Source organism: Xyrauchen texanus, chromosome 15 (genome assembly GCF_025860055.1).
Source record: "Xyrauchen texanus isolate HMW12.3.18 chromosome 15, RBS_HiC_50CHRs, whole genome shotgun sequence".
In the NCBI taxonomy this organism is placed as follows: Eukaryota; Metazoa; Chordata; class Actinopteri; order Cypriniformes; family Catostomidae; genus Xyrauchen; species Xyrauchen texanus.
Window position 1 is genome coordinate 11,868,036 of NC_068290.1, and position 23,805 is coordinate 11,891,840.

General features: G+C 42.0%; 1 protein-coding gene across 5 annotated transcripts in view; it reads right to left on the reverse strand.

Annotated features, from left to right (window-relative positions):
• Window positions 1-23,805, reverse strand: part of tsnare1 (T-SNARE Domain Containing 1) — a 358,521-nt gene that overhangs the window by 226,125 nt on the left and 108,591 nt on the right. For all 5 annotated transcript variants that reach the window (XR_007972167.1, XR_007972166.1, XM_052144886.1 and 2 more), the window contains exons 5-8: window positions 16,782-16,872; window positions 16,475-16,549; window positions 16,071-16,127; window positions 12,898-13,053 (exon numbers count right to left, since the gene is read on the reverse strand). Coding sequence is in view for 3 of the 5 variants with exons in the window: in XM_052144886.1 (XP_052000846.1) it covers window positions 12,898-13,053; window positions 16,071-16,127; window positions 16,475-16,549; window positions 16,782-16,872 (379 nt within the window). In the remaining 2 variants the exon portion in view is untranslated. The remainder of the gene's footprint in view (window positions 1-12,897; window positions 13,054-16,070; window positions 16,128-16,474; window positions 16,550-16,781; window positions 16,873-23,805) is intronic.

Here is a 23,805-nt window from a genome sequence, read left to right on the forward strand (position 1 = left end):
CTTTTATGAATTAAAATTTTATAAAATGGCCAGGGCCAAAGTGTCAAGAGGTGCTACTGGGGTAGATGTCATAAAAGGGGGAGGGCGGAGCTTGGGCAGAGTTAATGTGTTCCTTGCTTCCATTAAACCCTCTGTGTAATATAGTGTCATATCCAAATTGAATTAGTCATCCCAGAGGTACAGTTCATTGCCTCTGAGGGATGTTTCATAGAAAGTCAAGATGGAGAATCCATAATGGCATGTGGAGTAACCCTACTGTCCTCTATCTGCATGGTTGCATGGTTCTCCGGAGAGGGGTTCGCCTGAGCGCACATGCCGACAGAGTAAATGCGAACTACTCAGGAGGACAGATCAGATTTTGAAGGCAGAGGGTAAGGGTGTGTGGGGGGCTGATTGTGCTTTACACGGATAACAGTTCCAACTTCACCATTTCCCTTGGGAACCCATCTAACAGTGAGCAAGAGAGAGAGGGACAGATGAAAAGAGAGAGAGAGGGACTCAGAAAAGGGCTACAAACAGTGGTGATTCACTTGAGTGGAGTTGACTGCATGAGGAGGCAGTGCAAGACAGGCTGGGGAAGGCGGGGAGGATGCTAGACAGGAAAAAGCACATTGTCAGATATGATCATCTCGGCTGGGCCTGGGGCCAGAGACATCTCCAGAACCTGCGTCAGAGCTAATGGAGCACAGACTCTCATACTCATCACCCTTCCAATCATCTGAAAAACCCTGTCCAATTCCTCTAAAATAAGCTGTCAGCTTTGTTTGAGTCCTTTCAGGTTTTGTCCATCTGATGAATGGGATTTTATTAAGAAGGCTGCGGGACATGGGATTGTTTGATGGCTGTCTGTTAGGAAGATGTGGTAGTTGCATTAGTGTCTATGAAGTTCAGACAGGTCTTCAAGGGGGAAAGCCATATATCTTCATTCTAAGGCTTTCTCAAGGTTGTCATTGGTCATTATGAAGTGTAGCCCCTCTTGTTATTCAATGCTCTGCTATTCAAAATAGAAAGAGACATTTGTTTTGACACTACCATCTGTGTGACTTATTTTCTATACCCTTGTCGATAATTATGACATGCTACATTTACTTCACCATTCACCAACATGTTGTTCCAAATAAATGACTTACTTTTTCTGTGGAACACCAAATGAGATGTTGGGCAAAATGTTGGTATCAGTCACCATATATTTCATTGCTAATTTTTTCCCATACAATGAAAGTGAATGGTCACTGGGGATAACATCTCTTTCGAGGGTGAGTAAATGACAGAATTTTCATTTTTTGGTGAGCCATCCCTATGCTCAGTTGGTAGAGTGGGTTGGCCACTAATCGCAGGGTTGGTGGTTCGAATCCTGGCCCACACGACTCCACATGCCGAAGTGTCCTTGGGCAAGAGCAACCCCAAGTTGTTCCCAATGGCAGGCTAGCGCCTTGCATGGCAGCTCTGCCGCCATTGGTGTATGAATGTGTGTGTGTGAATGGGTGAATGGGTGCAGACAGTTTATAAGTAGGGCTATACGATTAATCGAAATAAAATCGAAATTGCATTATCAGGTAGTGCGTTTATCAATCCACGAGTGCTGTGATTTAATTAAATAAATAATTGCTCTGCATGCGCTGCTCACTGAGCTGAATGTATGTATGCATGTCTGTTCTCTGTACACATACTCACAGCACACTTGAGGCTACTGAGCTGATCATGTAACATTTACAGAGTGTTTCCAAATATGCTGTTACTATCCAAATATAAAGCAACCCCATAACACCAGATTTTTGTGGACAGAAAAGTGGATGAGAGCATTTCTCAGCAGTAAACTGGCACTGTGATCTCAACTACAAACAAATGTATTCCTTCATGTTCCGTCAAAACAAAAGCTCTGCCAAAATAAAGACTTATGAGTTTAACTGGACCACATAGCAATGATGCATGCAAAAGTAAATTAGTGCATGAAATTAGTATGCTGCTGTTTTACAATAATAATAATAATTATTATTACATTAGTAGTAGTAGTAGAAATAGAATTTTACAGAAATATATTTCCACAATTATGTCTTAATAAATTACAGGTTAAAATAAATAATAATGAAAAGTGGTCTAAGACCACATTGTCCAAAGTGGACAAATGTGTTTTTTTATTTATTTATTTTATATTTACATTATTAATAGGGGTGTGCAGTGAAGCCATTATCTGTATATGTATCTGTATTTGTTCATATGACAAAATCATCTGTCTCGATTCAGATAGAACCGGGTGTGGGTAGGGCTTAAACCAGAAGTACATCCAACTTAAATGAAATGCCCATTTTTCAAATTTTACTCTCACAATTGTAGTTTATATGAATAAAATATGCCTTGAATATATATTTTCATAATAATAGCATAATAATAATATTTTTTAGGGGGAATAAAGTCTTAACCAAATAATTACTTTAATCACTAATGTGGATAATAAATGTGGTCAATTTAAGAAATGAACAGATGAGATCCGACGTGAAATCATCACTTCACTTCACTATAAATAAATACATGGGAATCATGTGTGAATCGTGTGATAAATTAACAAATACATTTCAAGAAGTGGAAAGTGTATATGATGTCATATCTTAGTTAATGTTACACTTGACAAGCTCCAGACACGTATAATTAACAGAGACTGCAAACGGAGTTAAGACCGTGCCCATACGATCTGAAACCACAACATGCAAATATTAATTCATAATGTATACACTTTAGAAATATTGTCTGCACAGATTCATAAATGCATTGTAATTTTTGATATAATTATTTAAAATGTCACTTTATTCTTGTGCTTCTTGGATAATCAGTCATACAAATATTTAGTATATTATTCGGGTGAATCCATTATTCATTTTGAAGTCATTATTCATGCCTTTCTGAATAAGGTATTCGGCTTCGGGCACATCCCTAATTATTAACATATTTTTGTTATATATTGTTTGTTATAGATATATATATATATAAATTGCATTCAAATCCAGGGCGTGCTGAGTGACTCCAGGCAGGCTTCCTAAGCAACCAACTGGCCTGGATGCTAGGGTGAGTAGAGTAATGTTGGGCTAACCTCCTTGTGGTCGCCATAATGTGGGTTTCAATCTCGGTGGGGCGCATGGTGAGATGTGTGTGGATGCCGTGGAGAATAGCGTGAGCCTTCATGTGAATGTGCTAGGTCTCCACGATAATGCGTTAAACAAGCATCGTGATAAGATGTGTGTTGGGCCTCATGTATTCAGATATAAGACAAAGGCAGGCCTAACACAGTCGCAAAGCCTGACTGAGGACCACACACACAGTCATAAATCTTACTGATAAAATCTGCGCCAAAATCTAACAAAGGGAGTCCAAGACTACAAATCACATGAAGCCTTGCTCACTTTACACCTATGTGTGAAATTCCAAAGGATTGACCTTTCTCAACTCCTATTGAATGAGGCGCACATCAGAAAGCCCCTCAACCACGATGTCATCTGTAGTAGAAATACCTCTGAGATCCTTCTTTTTAATTATTTATTATTGCTATTAACCAAACCCGCTCTCCTAAACTCCTAAACGTAGAGCACTACATGTGCAGATTGACAGTCTCAGACGCAGAGGCAACTGAGATTCGTCCTCCGCCACCCAGGTTGAGGCGTGTCACTACGCCACCACAAGGACCTAGAGCGCTTTGGGAATCGGGCATGCGAAATTGGGGAAAAACTCCACAAAATAAATACATTAAAAATAATAATCAAATTGCAGTTAAAATTGCAGTCACAATATTTTCCAGAATAATCACAATTAGATTTGTTTTCCAAATTGTTCAGCCCTACCTATTTGGGCCCAATGAAATTTTTGTGAATGTATAAGTTTTGAGGTCATCAATATGCCAGTGTACTTCCAAGCATTGACAAAATTCACATGCCATACTGAACACATTTAAAATGGGAAAACTGACAAAAATATTGATGACTCATCCAGCACTACACAGGTTTTTGTCCAATCAATTGATCTTTAGAATGAGAATGTATCCATCCCCATATACCACCTGCAAATGACTAGGAAGTACCAAATTATGGTCCATGGTGTGGTGTACAGTTACTAATGCCTATTATGTAAAAAAAAAAAAGACAAGCAATTCGATATGTCCCGCCCAAACTGTTTCAAAAGTAAATATGTCAACACAGGAAATATTGTGACATATTGTACTTATCTGGGTCTTTAATCATGGGTGATCCGATCACATGAAGTCAGGCGAGACAGACATAGTCTGGGACACCTCAAGATTAGTTTTCTGCTACCTTTGAATGTGGTTGTTTGATCGCATCACAAAACATTTTGTACCTTGTTTACACCGTTATATAGCACTGTACACTTGTGATCAACCGAGACGGATCTGAATATCAGGTGTAAACAGGGTCCCAGCTGGCCTCCTCATTTTCACAATTCTCTTTAAACCAACTGCATCCCAAAAAACAGCATATGCTGCTTGTCCAACACATATGCTTTGAAATCGGAACAAACTGATGACAAAGAACAACAGAATGACCCTATTCTGGCAGGTTCACATCTGTGTAAACACACATCTGGAGGAAAACAGCTGTTCGGCAACACACAAGACATACTTCAATAGAGCAGCGTGATGCCGTATTTCAATAGTGTATGAAAAGCTGTCTGCTTGTGTGTGCCACTAAACAGCAGAACATAATGTTTTATTGAGTTTCAGTCTTTAAAAGGACTGTTACAACAGATGATGGTGAGTACAACAAATATGCTTACAATTCTGGAGGCCTGTGGGTTCTGTTTGTACATAATAATATGAGTAATTTTTTTGTTCTTTTCAAGTGGGCCTGCAAGTTCTGAATAAAGGGCACTGCTCTACATGCAGATGTTCTGTGTACATTTGTTATCGACAGCTAACATACTTAAAGTGCTTTTTGGGGGGTTTCTAAAAACATCGTTCCCCAATTGTAGCAAAGATTGGTAAAACCCTTTTAGAACGCTGCATAGACAACAATACATCTTATGTTGCTTAAATGGAAGGACAAATCCCCACATACTTTCAATCTTCCAGCCGTACTAAGGTATACAAGATGTAAACTACTTATCTCATAGTTATGAAATATATATATATATATATATATATATATATATATATATATATATATATATAATACTTTCTCCTATCCCAGGTTAAAATGCAGAGACAACTAAAAGTAAGCCATTCGTAGGTTTATTTCTTTGAAAACAGTAAACATTGTGTTCCTGTGCTATAAGAATATTTCGCTGCTTGTTTAAGTGGCCCGCCCAGCCCGACACAACAACAATGAAACAAAACAAAACTAAAAAAAAAATTTATAAAAAAAAACCCACAATAAGAGACATTAGAAAAGTTGTTTAATACTGCTGATTTTTTTTTTTTAATGAGGAATATGTCCCGGATCTGTAGTTTACAAATTAATAGAGCTGTTCAGGTTGTAGTCCAAAAAACCAGAAGGGAATTTGCCAGGTGCTCCCTCTGGATTTTCCTATGGGTTTTTATAATGGGGGTTTTCAACTAATGAGTAAAATAAAGTCAAGTCAATTTTATTTGTATAGAGCCTTTCACAACACACATCATTTCAAAGCAGCTTTACAGAAGATCAGGCATTAACAGACGATAAAACTGTAATGTCTATAATGTCGATGAATCATCATTGTGTAATTAGACAAAATACAATTGTTAACCGTGTTTAAAAATAAGTAATTCAATAATAACTGTATTAATAACCCCACTGAGCAAGCTGAAGGTGACTGTGGCAAGGAACACAAAACTGCATAAGATGTTGATTAATGGAGAAAAATAACCTTTGGAGAAACGAATCGGTTACCTAACGTAACCTCGGTTCTCTCTAGATGAGGGAATGAGTATTGCGTAAGCTAGCTTACGCTACGGGAAAGATTCATCTTTTCTGAGATATTGAAGCCAAAAAATTATCCTTAATTTTGTATCCATTGTCAACGCAGTACAGCAGCTGCATACCTTGAGCGGGCTAGCTAGCGAGCTCATTGGTTGCTCTGCGGCAACTGCTGCAGCCTATAGACAAACTTGAGTGAACTCGCGTCCAATGACAGGCGCCCGCGCCGTCACTGTATCAAAGCCCGCCAGAATGGGCATGGCTAGAGTGCATATAAGCGTAGTTCGTAGGCTGGAACCCTGGTTTTCATTGAATGAAGCGAAAATCGCTCGTGGCGCGAGCATGGCCAGCTACGCAATACTCGTTCCCTCATCTAGAGAGAACCGAGGTTACGTTAGGTAACCGATTCGTTCTCTTACGAGAGGTTCTCTCGTATTGCGTAAGCTAGCTTACGCTACGGGAACCCATTGTCAACGCCGTGCGCGCCAAGCATCCACTGCATGAGCCCCGGGGGAGCCCTTGTGAGTGGGGGAATAATATTTGGCCGGCAAGAGTGCGGGCCAGTGTGTGTGTAATACATAAGCACATAGTGGGAAGGGAAAGACAGAGCGGCGGTGCCGGTCTGTGTGGAATGTGTCCCGTCAGTGCAGCTCACCAGGGGAGCTGTAGCGTATTAAACCGCTAGTAGTTTTGCCTGCAGGGCGGGCACTTCCAGATTGTAAAATCTGACAAAGGTGGAGGGGGAAGCCCAGCCCGCTGCCACACATATGTCGTGAATGGAAATCCCGCTGGACCATGCCCACGAGGAGGCCATGCCTCTAGTGGAGTGAGCCCTAATGCCTAACGGGCATGGTAGGTCTTTTGACGCGTACGCGGCAGCAATAGCGTCCACTATCCATCTAGACAGTGTCTGTTTCGAGGCGGCGAAACCTTTGGTGCGCCCTCCGAACGAAACGAAAAGCTGCTCAGAGCGTCTGAAAGAGGCGGAGCGCGCAGTATACAATCTCAGTGCTCTGACTGGGCAAAGGAGATTGGCGTCGCGTTCGCTATCGGATGCTGGCAGCGCCGATAGGGAAATGATTTGTGCTCTGAAAGGAGTACCGATCACCTTGGGGACATAGCCGTGTCTAGGCTTTAAAATGACCTTGGAGTCACTTGGTCCAAACTCAAGACACGCAGCGCTGACAGACAGCGCGTGAAGGTCTCCCACACGTTTAACTGATGACAGGGCAGTCAGAAAAACGGTTTTGAGTGAAAGGTATTTCAAATCCACGGATTGAAGCGGTTCGAAAGGGGGGGCTTTCATAGCTTCGAGAACTACGGAAAGATCCCAGATAGGAACCGATGGGGGGCGCGGGGGGTTCATCCTTCTAGCTCCCCTGAGGAAGCGGATGACCAGCTCATTTTTTCCCAGTGACTAACCCTGCAGGGGTTCAGCGAACGCCACGACGGCCGCCACGTACACTCTGAGCGTGGATGGGGATCTGCCCTTATCCAGCAGCTCTTGTAAAAACACGAGCAGCGACGACACCCCACATGTCCGTGGGTCCAGGTCTCTGTCGGTGCACCATTTTGAAGACGCATAGAGTCTTCTCGTGGAAAGGGGCTCTAGCGTGTATGATAGTGTTTATTACTCCTTCTGGCAAAGCGACGGGCAGTCGTTGATCACCCACGCGAGCAGCGCCCAGCGCTCTGGGTGGGGATGCCAGATCGTGCCGCGAGCTTGAGAGAGGAGATCTGCTCTCACTGGAATGGGCCACGGGGCTGTCAGTGACAGCTGCGTAAGCTCCGAGAACCATGTCTGATTCTCCCAGCGCGGGGCTATGAGGAGCACCGAGTGACACGTTTCCCTGATCGTCTGCATTACCTGTGGCAATAGCGAGACGGGAGGGAAGGCGTAAAGCGGGCGGTTGGGCCAGTCCTGGGCCAGCGCGTCCTCGCTTTTCGAGAAAAATACTGGGCAGTGAGAGTTCTCTTCTGACGCAAAGAGGTCTATCTCTGCTCTGCCGAATATGCTCCATAACTTCTGGACTGTTTGAGCGTGCAGGGACCATTCCCCTGGGGAAATATTGTCTCTGGACAGTCTGTCTGGGCCGTCGTTCAGGTGGCCTGGCACGTGCGTCGCCCTCAGCGAGCACAGGTGGCACTGGGACCAACTCAGTATGCGTTTTGTCAGATGGAAGAGGTTCCTGGATCTGACACCGCCCTGACGGTTTAGATAGGATATCACAGATCTGTTGTCCGAACGGACCAGGACGTGGTGACCCTGAATGACCGGGAGGAAGCGCACGAGCGCGTACTCGACCGCTATCATTTCCAGACAATTTATGTGAAGGAGCTTTTCCTGAACTGACCATAGGCCAAAAACCGGAGAGCCCTCGCAGACCGCGCCCCAACCCGTGTTGGACGCGTCTGTCGAGATGACTTTTCGGCGAGATACAGCTCCCATCGTCACTCCCCGCTGATACCATTCGGCCACTGCCCAGGGCTGCAGAGCTGAGATACAGGTCTGAGTCACTCTGATCGGCTGGCGGCCCATGGCCCAAGCCCGGCGAGACGCGCGGGTGTTTAGCCAATGCTGAAGCGGGCGCATGCACAGTAAACCCAGCTGAAGTACTGCTGCGGCTGAGGCCATGTAACCTAGCATTCTCTGAAATTTTTTCAGAGGCGTGAGGCTGTTCATCTGAAAGGACGCGGCTAGTCGCTGAACACGGCGCGCGCGCTGTGTAGATAAGCGAGCCGTCATCGCCATGGAGTCTAGTTCTATTCCAAGGAAGGAAATTGCCTGACTGGGCTGTAGTGAGCTCTTGGTCCAATTGACTGCAAGACCCAAACTGTTCAGATGACTGAGGAGAACTGTCCTGTGAGACAGAAGCTCCGTATGTGACTGTGCCAAAATCAGCCAATCGTCCAAATAGTTCAGAATTCGCAAGCCCTGACTCCGCAGGGGTGCGAGCGCCGCATCCATGCACTTCGTGAAAGTACGGGGTGCTAAAGACAGGCCGAACGGAAGGACGGTGTATTGATAAACCTGGCCGTCGAAGGCGAATCTCAAGAATGGCCTGTGACGGGGATTTATCTGAATCTGAAAGTAGGCATCTTTCAGATCGAGAGAAATAAACCAGTCCCCCTGGCGCACATGCGCGAGGAGTTTCCTGATTGTAAGCATTTTGAACGGTCTTTTTGCGAGCACCTTGTTCAAAACCCTGAGATCTAATATTGGTCTGAGGCCGCCGTCTTTCTTGGGGACAAGAAAATAACGGCTGTAAAACCCCGACTCGCTCAGAGAAGGTGGCACTCTCTCTATGGCCCTTTTGCACAGAAGGTTTGCTATTTCTGAACGAAGCATGCAGGCTGCTTCCGTGTTCACAGTAGTTTCGAGCCGCGCTCTGAAGCGGGGAGGGCGGCGATCGAACTGTAGCAAATAGCCCTGTTTTATTGTGCTTAACACCCATTTGGATATCCCTGGGATAGCTTTCCACGCTTTGAAGCGTAACGCTAGAGGGTGAATGGCCAAGTCGCCCTGATTGCCGCACACAGCGAGCTGAACAGAATGTGTGAGCGCGCTTACTGTGCTTATGCATGACTGCTCGCAGACCAGGGACAGGCTGTTCTGTGAGTGACTTCCCGATTGAGGTGAATGGGGAAAGAGTCACATCTGTGAAGTGATGCGCGAGCATAGTCAAGGGCATGGGACTTACATACAGAGAGGTGTTTGCTGGCCGTGTGACAGAGCGGCCAGATAAGGGGCGTGCACACGGATTCGTGGGCGCGTTTATTGACTCTAACACTCGAGCTGGCTGTGCCCGCTTTATGTGAGTGGGCTCTGATAGGGACACGGGAAGTGTAATGCTTGTGTGTAGGGGTGAACACTGGATTGTGGGCACATTTTCTACAAATAAGGCATGTTTGCTTTTTACAAGATTTCTTTGGGTCGCCGTGAAAACGGCATTTGAGTGCAGGCAAGCGGGCAGTATCACCGGCTTGTTGGCTGCTGAATCCACCACTGCAGTAGCCTGAGAGAAGGGGACTGACAGGGGGCGAAGCTTTGACGGTGGTCCGGCCGCAGTGGGACTGAGCCGTCGTTTCCTCAACAAAGCTAGGAGGACTTCGGTTGCTCAGGTTTCAGTGCAATCTTAGGCCGTGACCCGCGGGAGGGGCGGCGGTCTGCGGTGGCTGTCTGAGCGTGTTCTAGGGCGGCCGCCCTGTCGACGCTGAGAAGTCTGGCTTTGCTGAGCTGGGCGCTGTGAAGAGGCTCATGCAGGAGGCTGGTCACGTGGGCGGCCTGCAGAGGAGCTAGCGCGACGAGGCAGGAAGAGATTCATGGCTTGGGTGGCTTTCTGGACTTCCGAGAAACGGTCAACAATGCCACTCACCGCGGAACCGAAGAGACCGGACGGAGAGAGCGGCGCGTTGAGGAACGTGGAGCATTCAGCTTCTCCCATGTCGGCTAGCGTTAGCCATAGGTGTCTCTCGGTCACAGTCAGCGCGGCCATGCACTTCCCTAGGGCTTGAGCTGCAGCTTTGGTGGCGCGAAGGGCGAGATCCGTCGCGCTCCTTAGATCTGAAACAGCCTCTGGGTGCCTGCCTTTCTCATCCCACTCTCGAAGAAGGTCCGCTTGGAGGATCTGTAAAACGGCCATGGAATGCAGAGCAGATGCAGCTTGGCCGGCGGCGGCATAGGCGCGGCCAACACAGGCGGAAGTAGTTCTGCAGGCCTTAGACGGGAGCACTGGCTTAGACCGCCATCTCGCGGAGGGTGGGCAAAGGTGTGCTGCTACCGAATCCTCGACCGGGGGGATGGAAGACTAGACCCTCTCGGTGGCGCCGTCCACCGAAGCGAGAGAGGTGGAGACATGGGATCGGTTCCTGGCCGAGAGAGGCGCGTTCCACGATTTAGAGAGCTCGGCGTGGAGTTCCGGCAGGAAGGGAGCGGCCCGGGCCGCGGGCGCCGCGCGGCGACGGCTCTGAAGAAAGCAGCCGTCGAGTCTGTTGGGAGCCTGCTCAGAGGGCGGTGACCACTCGAGCCTGAGGCGGTCGACGGCCTGTGTGAGGAGGCGCGTTAGTTCTTCCTCGACTCCGGCGCGGGTCCTGCTGGATTCCTGGGCCGAGGAGGAGTCTTGGGAGCCTGACCACTCCTCGCTGTCCGAAGCCATGATGGAACAGCAGCCCTTATCCTCCGCCTCGTCATCCGAGATGGCAACAGTGCGGCCGCTCGGCGGCAACTGCGCGTCCCAGGGGGGCGGGGAGGGTGAAAGCAAGGCTCGAGGGAGAGGCTCCGGCGAGGTAGTCGCTTCTAACACCGGTTCCGGCAGCCTTTGGGAGCGGTGCTTCTTTCTGCGTGGCGAAACGAAAGGCAGCGCGGCGGCTTCGGTTTTGAGTGCTTCGAGTCGAGCCTGCAGGGTCGACATCGGAAGCTCCTCGCAGAGGTCGCATCCGCCATCAGCGAGGGCGAGCTCTGCATGTTCCAGTCCCAGGCAGAGAGCGCAGATGAGGTGGCGGTCTCCGGCGCTGAGAGGGGCGCGGCATGAGGCACAGGTGGTGCGAGGCATCTTTAAAAAGACGCTCGTTGCTCTTTTTGTGAAGTTCGCTTAGGAACTAGCTTGCTCTAAAAAGGATATGTCGCCGGATGGCGTAGCTCGCAGGATGGCTGAAGGTGGCGAAGACGGCCGGCTTCTTCGAGCGCTGTCCAAGCTTGCTAGATGCCCCTCGAACGGCGACGCGGCTTCTGCAGTTCAGAGATGCGAAGAGCTTCGCTGAATAGATGAAAAATCAGGGTTCCAGCCTACGAACTTACGCTTATATGCACTCTAGCCACACCCATTGTGGCGGGCTTTGATACAGTGACGGCGCGGGCGCCTGTCATTGGACGCGAGTTCACTCAAGTTCGTCGATAGGCTGCAGCAGTTGCCGCAGAGCAACCAATGAGCTCGCTAGCTAGCCCGCTCAAGGTATGCAGCTGCTGCACTGCATTGACAATGGATACAAATTTAAGGATAATTTTTTGGCTTCAATATCTCAGAAAAGATGAATCTTTCCCGTAGCGTAAGCTAGCTTACGCAATACGAGAGAACCTCTCGTAAGAGAACCAGACTCAGTGTGGGGGCCAATTCTCCTCTGGCTAACATCATGAATATAATGTAAATATTACTTATGTATAGTTCAAGTCATGGTTTAAAATTATTAAACTAAGTAAGTGTTAAGGGTCAGTGTTTAAACATCGATTTTGTTTGAACTGTAAGATTAATGACTAATGTCTTTGAAGTTCATCCTGGATTAACTGCAGAAGTTCACATAGATGCAATTGTCATTGTTAATTGGCTGATGAAGGCTTTTGTTGGCAATTGTTAGTCTATGTATTCCATTTCAAGAGCGTAGTCCATCAATAGACCGAGGTGATGCAGGTAGAGATCAGTGAGGTGGTTTGCAGTTCAAACTGGCCGGTAATTTCGGTGAGGTTTGGTGCGGTCCATCCTAAATCCAAGGTTCAGACAATGGCATATGAAGTATCCCATGTCTTATGGTTGGAGTTGACATCAGTTCATCTGGTAAACAGATGGTTGGTAAACATAACTTGATGATACATGGACGTTTTGCTCTACAATATAAATGACACACAGTCATAACACAAACTTTGATTTGAATTTGTTTGAAGCACATGGCGGCTTCAAATATTCATGTTTGAGGTATGAAAGTGTGTAATTTCTGTTGTAGAACAAAATGACTGCGTATAATCAAGTAATATTTATCACAGACCTTATTTTACTCATAAGTTGAAAAACTCCATTATAAAAACCCATAGGAAAATGTAGAGGGAGCCCATGGCGGATTAGCCTTCTGGGTTTGTCTACAAATTAACGTCACAGCTGTACAGCTCTTTAGACAATAACATTTCCCCAAATAAGGTACAGAATATATATAAAAAGCTCAAGAAAGAGAACAAACAGGGCAGGGCTTGACAATGCAATGAAGTGTTCAGTGGGTGTGGCTACTGTGCTCTTACCTCAATCTGCAGAAGTGCTTCTTCTCTCTGCCTCAGGATCTCCACATCTTCTTCACTGATTTCTGACAGGAATGCTTGGCTATCACCCTCCATGCTCTCTCCAACTCCAAACAATGCTCCCTCCTCAACCAGCTCACTGAAAGGTGTCGGTGCACTCTATCCACACACAAACACACACGATAAAGAGATATTTATCTTTTTTAGTTTATATACTGTTCAGAATATCACAGGCCTTAGACCTGACTTTGACAAAACTTTTGTGGCGTTCTTTAGCAGTGACACTAGTTACACAACTTTCTCTGTTTGTAAACAACTTATATAACGATAACGCCCTGATATTTCACAGCTGTGGAGAAATGGAGATAAAGTAAATCAATGATAATGGCTTGCCATCCTGTAAAAGGAAAAGTAAGTCACCTTTGTTAGTCATTTAGGTTGAACCAGCCTGAAGGTTAGAGAGGTGGGAGTTAGTCACTTATGGGAGGACATTGATCTGCTAATTTCTCCAATTGCATATGTATGACATCGACAAAGGCCCGAGGTGGGTTATTATTTTATGTGATGTGGTGGATGACTCATTGTATTCTTCCCGCTCAGATTCAGCACATCCTATACATCTCGGTCCAGCACAATGCCATGCCGACAGCATATTCTTCTTTGCGTTGTTGTCGTTGTCCCACCCACGGAGAAGTACATTGTTTGATAGGTCATAGAGCAGCTTGATGGGTGGTTTTTATCATCTATTGACAAGATGTATAAATAAATTATCCTTTAATGTGTATGTGTACACAGATGCATAATTGCCCTTGTGAAATTTAACGTCGTAAAAATATAAAGTTTAATTTAATGTAATGTTTTTTGAGTAAAGCATTTGTAGGTTGATTTCTGTGGTGCTGTTAAAACATTGCATGTATTTTTTATACATCCCAACCAGCCTTACACACAAACATGGCTCAACCAATGGTGTGAGTTTGGGGTAGGGCTATCTGTTTTCCGACAAATGGGGGAGTGATTGGGGAAACCTGTTTGAAAACAAACACCATTTTTGCAATTCCAACACTAGTGGCACAGAACTTGCAAGCTTCAGCTTTAACATTAAAATAAGTCCTCTGCCATTATAGGATTTTCCAACATAAACAATCAAATTTGTTACAACATTCATAAAATATTATATGTGAAGGAAAGAGAGAGGTTAGGGTTAGGTTGGGTTATTATGTCATAGGCTCAGCACGACATATTTAATTTGGGATATCCCCAGTTTAAGACGTTTATTCATAAATGTCTTACTAATCTAAATTCTCTATTGAAAAAATTATATTATGTAACCTACATCTGATTTCAAAGTCTTACCACACACTGCTGTGGCTTTATTAAAAAAAAAAAAAAAAACATTTTTGTTTGTAATTTGCTCAAATAGGAGTTAGCACACATAAAAACTACAAAGTATAAACCTTAAACATGATCATTGCCATTTGGGTGTACTACAGATTTGTATTTATTTTTTTTAAGTTGTAGGTCTATTCAGACTCAAATAAGTGCCTGATAATATTAATATGTGTAGCTTATGTTATTTGTAGCTTATTATGTGTTTGATAGCTAGCTGTGTCTCACAAAAGTGGAGTGGAAGCAATGAACCACCTTTTATCATTTGGTGGATCTCTTTGATATATGAAAAATAAAACATAAAAATACAACAGAATAGATTATATTCTATTATTTTCTAATTGTCTTGAAAATGCTTTGAAAATGTTACACTATTGGGTATTTTGTTGATCAGTGTGTGATAGATATACTTGCTGGGTTTAATTTATTATATATTATAATATAATACATGAATATATATTATAATATATTCTTTCTATTCTCTAATTTCTCTAATTAATTCTGTTCTCCAATGTATTTATGCATTTTATTACCTTTTTGCTTTACCATGTGTGATGTTATTTTGTTCTTGCATCTTGTGTTCAATATTTCTTGGTGTTTTTTTAATTCTAACTGATAATAACTTTTGAGAGTTGTATGCATGAAAGATGGTAAACAAATAAAATTAATCATCTGTTATTTTACACAATGGGAAGTGAGTGAATAACAAATTAAACTTGAGAGAAAAATTCACTCAAACATATGGGGTTGTCATCATGAGTATTCTAACAAAAGCCTTTACCACTGCAATATTTCTGTTTATAATAGCAAGTTACCTTGATGAATCAGCATACAGATTGCCAGTGCTGATAACAGGCCCCGTTCTTTCTTTGAACTCAACAAGACTCAGACGGAGCCTAGTGATCAAAGAATAATCTCAAATTCTTGACTAACAACTCAGCGTGTTGTTTGTTTCGGTTGTGTTCATGATGTTCAGTATTAGAACTACACATCTTGTTTGATTGCTCTGGTCGGGTGTTTCAAGAGATTGTGAATGGAGATGGGAACATCAGAGACGCAGTCAAGGTTGACACAGTTGCACATAAAAGCAGCGTCTCCATAGAACAACAGAAATGGATTAAGAGAGGATTTGAACAGAACTGAGACGGGAGTGTGTATTTCTGGACCATAGTCACATACTGTACCAGCCAACCTGAGTTAAGGTAACATAAAATACAATTCCTATCATTCAGATGATTCTTAGCAATAGTCAGTACATCCTTGAGTTATCTCTCAAGATGGGTTATTTCTGGAGATTTGATCAAATGGAGATTTTAGGTTGTGGCGTAGTGGCTAAAGCACAGGGCTGTTAATCAGAAGGTCGTTGGTTCGAACCCCACGGCCACCACCATTGTGTCCTTGAGCAAGGCACTTAACTCCAGGTTGCTCCGGGGGGATTGTCCCTGTAATAAGCGCACTGTAAGTCGCTTTGGATAAAGTAGGCCACAGCACTCCATTATTGACCTACTAACCAAGTAGATTGCTTCCCACATTCTCACCACAAACATTGTGGTTCCAAACAAACACTTAAATTGAGAGCTCTGGTCTATTAGTATGTGAGAGGAAACTCAATCAATGTCTCTGACTTGCTAGAAAATGAAGGGGTGAGAAAAGAGGAGCATCAAAGAGCTCCTCATTCACAGGCAATCACACACAGAGACATACTCTTTATCTCACTGTCGCAGGGACTCAAGAAAGAACAAAGAGGAAGAAAAGGACTCTCTGGACTCTGAGATATTGCAGCTATTCACCTGTTTCCTGTCCTTTTGTGCCGGAGGAAGCAAGGCCCTCGAACGATCTGCAATTTTCTGTCAGACAAGAGAAAAAAATGACATTAATATGCAAACAGAGCCAGACACATACATATATATGTTTATATTTGTATTGTATTTACCTTCTAAAATAATGCATTTATATTGGGTAATTTGCACCTGTGACTATGTCAATCTCTCAATCCTCGGCATAACTAATATAAAGTTAATGTAACTAATATAGGAAGGCTAATAATAAATGTATTGCTGCAAGGGAGGGCTAGCCTAGACAGATATATTTTTGTGGCTGATATCTGCAAATATCTGTTGAAGGAGCTCTGCTAAATCTGAGTGCATGTTTTTTGTGTGGACAAGGAAAAGGCAAGAGTGTGTTTCATGTGTACCGTCTGCAGGTCTCCATATCGCTGCACGGAATCCGACAGCTCTGTTTTGAGCCTCGTCAGACGGAGCCTGTCTTGCTGCAGGAAAAGAAAATGGCATGATTTTGAAAATGAGAACACCGTCAGTTAAACAACTCCATAACTTCACTATGACGACATGTTATTAGCTGTCAGTGCACATTACTGCACACTATTTGCTTTAAGAATAACAGTTATGAATGGACTGATACCCATATATAAAATAAAAATTATTAGAAAGATAAATGAGAGTCAGAATTGGAGAGGTCAGAGACAATGGAATGAATTTTACCCGTGAAGATCCGCTGATGATGTCAGTGAGTTGTTTAACGAGTTGGCTTGTGCTTGTTATGACTTTATTGGTTTGCTGCTGTGTGGAATGTCTGATTGGAAGGGATAGAGAGAGATATAGAGCAAAAGAAAGAGAAAGAGAGAGATAGTTTAAAAATAAAGTATCAAACTTGCATAATTATTAAAATGTTATTAGATACACTAAGTGTCACTACTTGAATAATTTAGGCCACATCAACACTAACATGCCTTCATTTGAAATCTCTACATTTTGGCCTCCCATCCACAGCGAAAACTGAGCTTTTTTCAAAAACGCTGTCCCAAGTGGATACATTTGGAAATGCAACCTTCGCATTGTAGTGTGGACAGGGAAAATGGAGATATCTGAAAACGATGACGTATTTGTTGTCACATGACATGGTCATGTGATATATTCAACACTAAACAATCAAGATTGGACCATGTTGTAGCATCGGCTTTATGCCTGTCATTCACTTTGATAGTGTTGTTAAAGAAGCTTACTCAGAATTGCTGTCTGGCGTCGGAAAACGAGGAAAATTGTGTTTCAGACAAGACATGGAATGGCAATCTCGTGCCACGAGATCACGCGATATTACAATGTGACAATATTTCTCGTCGAGGTGAAAAGCTGTCTCGCGATATCAGCATGATGGAACTTGAGGGTGAAATTAGGATAGAAGATGCCCGCGCCACATTTAAATAGTTTGTGTGGCAGCATGTTGGGTACCCGGTGGAAACAATAAATGGCAGAGAATGTGACAAGACACGAACAATATGTAAGTACTGTAAGAAAATTGTGCCGTACACCCCGGCTAACACAAGCACTATGCAAAGACACCTACAGAACCACCACAGCTCTCAACTAAAATCCACCAGGTCTGAAGAGACTCATGTGAAATCTTACAGGAGAGAAGCCAGTCAGTTGAGTTTGTGGCAGAACCTTATACAGTGCTAGCATATTGCATGCCGTCTTTTACTGCATATGATAATTCATACTCAGAAAGTAGAACTGAAGTGACATTCATTACAAGATGATTAGTTAAAACATTTCAAAATGCACCTGCATTGTTTTGCATTATGTGACTTTCAGTCGAATTAGGGATGGGCGGATCGATACTAAAGTATCCATACTCCCAATACTGATGTGGTCTCAAAAATATCGATTCTCCATATAAAAATATCGATTCTGAAGGTTTTTTTTTTAACTAGTGATATTATTATTTAGATAACAAGAATATGAATGTATCTCATAAGCTTTGAAGTGGAAAATAACAATTATATGAGCAAATTGTTGCATTCGTTCATATCATTGAACTATTTTTTCTTCCGCTCATCTTGACGTGCAGAAAGGTTAAAATACACCAGCAGACAGGGATCACACTTTCAGTCACAGCCCTCTTTCAAAGAGGGAGCAGTGCTTTCCTGAGGTAATGACAGAAAAACCGCATCAGGAGTTATTCACACTAAGTAATGACAAACCATTTTTAAGCCATTTTTACAGGCTTTTTTAAAATCAGAGGTGTTAAAACATTGATGATTAATGATCGTAAATCCTTGTTAATAAATTATACCTTCATGAAAACTACCCATGGATTTAATGTAGTAATGTTGTATAAACTATGACTAGTAACCACGACTGTATTAACCATGTTTTTTTTTATTTATTATTTTTATTTATTAATTTATTTATTTTGGCAGTAACAAAGGTTTCGATACAATTAACCATGGTTTTGCTACAGCATTACTGTAGTATCCATATTGTAACTAGTTTTTAGTAATTGTAGCCATATAATAATATCTATGGTTAATTTTGAGGTTTTATATGTGGCTTATACTAACTAATTTTTAAAAGGAATAATTATAGGAAGCCTATAAATATATAAAAAATATAAGTAATAATTTAAGTTACTAATTTCATCCAAAGAATTTGTAAAAATACTGGCCTAAATGTACTTGGAATCAGATTGAAAAGAAAATATTGGTATCGCACATCCCTAAGTCGAATAAAAGACCAGTCATATACATAGTGTTAAAATATCGTCTCGTCTCGTGAACCCAGTATCGCGTATCGTATCGTGAGCTAAGTGTATCATCACACCCCTAGTATTAAGACAATTTAAGCATTTTCATACGTTTCAGTGTGGAAAAGCAACTTTTGGAAAAAACTTGAAAACGGTACTGTGGAGAGATAGAGTTTTAAAAATGTAAACGCTGTTTTCAAATGTATCCGGATTAATGTGGATGTATAGTTTTACAAACTTCCAATAGAGCACCATTCACACAAAATATCTTTCATGTGGCTTGGAAAATGTGCTTCTAGAAACACAAAAGCAGTAAAAAGGTGTAGGACATTTACAAAATATACTAGTCTTCCAAATAGCTAGTTTAGCTTTCCCAAGTATAAACTTTGCATCCATACACCATATGTTGTGTCTTTGAGTACCTACATCCTTGAATGAAAAGTATTTTCTTTAAGTACAAATCCAACCCTACTAGTATAACATTCAATGGAACATTCACTGAAACATAAAAATTGTCTTTTGTTTATGACAAAAGTAAAAAATGAGAAAACACTTGTGCTGAACACAGGGCCATCACTAAAATTGATGGGGTCTGGGACTAAATTGTTTGGATGTGCTCCCTCCCCCTAGGTCCAATGAGTGGTCTATAACAACAATGTACTGTATTTAGGCAGTAAAAAAAAATTAAAAATACAAATAAAGCTGGGTTCACACTGTACAATTTTGTCCATGGTTTTGCCATCTGAGGAAAAAATTGACAGTCTTTAATCTGTCAAAGACTGTCTAAGTGTGATGGCTAAGTGTGATGTTCACGGACAACCCATTAAGTGCATCTGACATTAATCTTAGCCTCCAAAGAAGTTCTGGCAGTGCTTTTAGGACGGCCTCAAAAGATAAAACACCCAGTCATTGTCAACTGGGACGACTGAGACCAAAGTCTTGGCTATGATGTGTACTGTATGTTTTAGCTGCAAAGGTAGGACTAACACCCAAAAAAACAAAGTTTTTAAATGAAATGTTAAACAAGCACATATGGGTGTGATGCTCGAGCATCCACATACTTTTGACAATACAGAGTAAATAATAAATAAAATAAATAAATAATAAATAAAAACTGGTATTTTATTTTATGTGTGAGTGGGAGAGAAAGGTCATAACGCTTTAAAAACCACAGAAGAGGATTCAAAACCTGATATCAGCTAACCCAAGGTGCAATACTCTCATAGATTACAGCCTTTTTTGCTAGATTAAGCTCAACCAATTAAGTAAAGCAATATTAATGAATGTGCGACAGAGAAGCAGCATTGTGCAGTGAAGGGTGGTGTATCCCGGCCGCAGAGCTCAGCTGATGTCAGGTAGGTTTTAAGGCTCCAGACAGGAGTCAATCTGTCGCCTCAGAGGAGAAGCAACGGATTAGACGTTGTGTACTGAGACAGCAAATCAAACAGAGGCAGCAGAGTACAATGAAAAGAAATACTCTAAATATGCCATTCTCCATGCTTCAGCAGAGCAGATGAAATCCAGACTTCATCATTTCATTATATAGAGGGCGACATTTATGATTGCACAAACATAAGAATAGAGAGAGGGAAGCAAGATGTGAATTAGACTGAAAAAGGAGGAAGTGAGGCCAAACGAGACTGGGAACATATTAGTGCTGTCGGTTGATTAATTGCATAATTTTTTGTAGTTTATCGTGATTAATCGCATATTTTGAAAGTGCTGAAATTTGACACACATACATATATATATATATATATATATATATATATATATATATATATATATATATATATATATATTTATTTATTTATTTATTTTCCTGTTAAAATGTATTTATTTCCTACTTAGGAAAGAAAACAAAACAATATGTAACAATATAATGTTTTAATAACATTTTCCAAACAAAGCCTTTAACAGTATAATATAGAAATGCAATAAAATAGCACCAAATCAAGTAACATTAAATGTTTCCAAAGGGAGTTTGACTAATTGAAAGAACTAGTCACCACATACGTTGCATTTCTATAGAGATGGGCAGGGTTGGGAGGGTTCATTTTAAAATGTATTCCACTACAGAATAACGAGTACATGCTTCAAAATAGGGCTTTCAAACAACATTTTTAATCAAATTAATTACATGGTGTACCGATTATTTAGTTGAAATAATAGCAAGTAATCGCATATATAAATATTTGCTGAGAGAGCCCCTCAAATAACAATAATTCAATGTTTTTAATGATTAAATAATTATAAATAGTTATATTTAAATAATTAAAATTATATATATATATATATATAGCGGCCAAAACTTTGGAATAATGTAACATTTTACTGTTTTGGAAGGAAAGTGACATTCAACTGATCACAAAGTATAGTCAGGACATTACTGATGTAAAAAACAGCACCATCATCACTATTTGAAAAAAGTTATTTTTTATAAAATCTAGACAGGCCCCATTTCCAGCAGACAACACTCCAACACCTTATCATTGAGTAATCATGCTAAATTGCTAATTTGGTACTAGAAAATCACTTGCTATTATAAAAAAGAAACAGCTTTCCCTAGAAACTCATCAGTCAATCATTGTTTTGAGGAATGAAGGCTAAACAATGCTTTAAATTGCCAAAAAAACTGAAGATTTCATACAAAGGTGTACATTACAGTCTTCAAAGACAACTGGCTTGAGCAAGGACAGAAAGAGATGTGGAAGGCCAGATGTTCAACTAAACAAGAGGATAAGTACATCAGGGTCTTGAGTTTGAGAAATAGACACCTCACATGTCCATCAGTTTTATGTACAACAGTAAAGAGAAGACTCAGTGGTGCAGGCCTAATGGGAAGAATTGCAAAGAAAAGTCACTTTTGAAACAGAAAATCAAAAAGTAAAGGTTAGAGTGGACAAAGAAACACAGTCATTAGACAACAGATAATTGGAAAAGATTATTACGAACATAACCACAATGAGCTTTTGTGGGATCAGCTAGACTGTAAGGTGCTTGAGAAGTGCCCGACAAGCCAGCCAGGAGGAAACATGGGGTGAAATGTCACCTGAGTATCTTGGACAAACTGACAGATAAATGCCAAGGATCTACAAAGCTGTCATTGCTGCATGTGGAGGATTTTTTGATGACAAGTCTTTGAAGTAGTAAAAAAAAATCTGATTTGTTTTTCAATTTGTAATAGTAATTTTTCATGTTATTAATGTTCTGACTGAATATTGTGATCAGATGAATGCCACTTTGGCGAATAAAGTACCATTTATTTTCCATAAGAGCTAAATCTGTACATTATGCCAAACTTTTGGTCACCAGTGTGGGTGTATATACAGTGGGTACGGAAAGTATTCAGACCCCCTTACATTTTTCACTCTTTGTTATATTGCAGCCATTTGCTAAAATCATTTAAGTTCATTTTTTTTCCTCATTATTGTACACACAGCACCCCATATTGACAGAAAAACACAGAATTGTTGACATTTTTGCACATTTATTAAAAAAGAAAAACTGAAATATCACATGGTCCTAAGTATTCAGAGCCTTTGTTCAGTATTTAGCAGAAGCACCCTTTTGATCTAATACAGCCATGAGTCTTTTTGGGAAAGATGCAACAAGTTTTTCACATCTGGATTTGGGTATCCTCTGCCATTCCTCCTTGCAGATCCTCTCCAGTTCTTTCAGGTTGGATGGTAAACGTTGGTGGACAGCTATTTTCAGGTCTCTCCAGAGATGCTCAATTGGGTTTAAGTCAGGGCTCTGGCTGGGCCATTCAAGAACAGTCACGGAGTTGTTGTGAAGCCACTCCTTCGTTATTTTAGTGGTGTGCTTAGGGTCATTGTCTTGTTGGAAGGTGAACCTTCGGCCCAGTCTGAGGTCCAGAGCACTCTGGAGAAGGTTTTCGTCCAGGATATCCCTGTACTTGGCCGCATTCATCTTTCCCTCGATTGCAACCAGTCGTCCTGTCCCTGCAGCTGAAAAACACCCCCACAGCATGATGCTGCCACCACCATGCTTCACTGTTGAGACTGTATAGGACAGGTGATGAGCAGTGCCTGGTTTTCTCCACACATACCGCTTAGAATTAAGGCCAAAAAGTTCTATCTTGGTCTCATCAGACCAGAGAATCTTATTTAAAGCCCCGACTGGTGGATGGCTGCAGTGATGGTTGACTTACTACAACTTTCTCCCATCTCCCGACTGCATCTCTGGAGCTCAGCCACAGTGATCTTTGGGTTCTTCTTTACCTCTCTCACCAAGGCTCTTCTCCCCCGATAGCTCAGTTTGGCCAGATGGCCAGCTCTAGGACGGGTTCTGGTCGTCCCAAACGTCTTCCATTTAAGGATTATGGAGGCCACTGTGCTCTTAGGAACATTAAGGGCAGCAGAAATTTTTTTGAAACCTTGGCCAGATCTGTGCCTTGCCACAATTCTGTCTCTGAGCTCTTCAGGAAGTTCCTTTGACCTCATGATCCTCATTTGCTCTGACATGCACTGTGAGCTGTAAGGTCTTATATAGACAGGTGTGTGGCTTTCCTAATCAAGTCCAATCAGTATAATCAAACACAGCTGGACTCAATTGAATGTGTAGAACCATCTCAAGGATGATCAGAAGGAATGGACAGCACCTGAGTTAAATATATGAGTGTCACAGCAAAGGGTCTGAATACTTAGGACCATGTGATATTTCAGTTTTTCTTTTTTAATAAATGTGCAAAAATGTCAACAATTCTGTGTTTTTCTGTCAATATGGGGTGCTGTGTGTACAATAATGAGGAAAAAAAATGAACTTAAATGATTTTAGCAAATGGCTGCAATATAACAAAGAGTGCAAAATTTAAGGGGGTCTGAATACTTCCCGTACCCACTGTATAAGTAATATCACATGAGCAAGAGTGCTATATGGCCCTATATCAGCACTGCTGATGTAGGACCATATAGCACGATTGCAAGTGTGATATTTCTTATATACAACAGTTCAATTAAA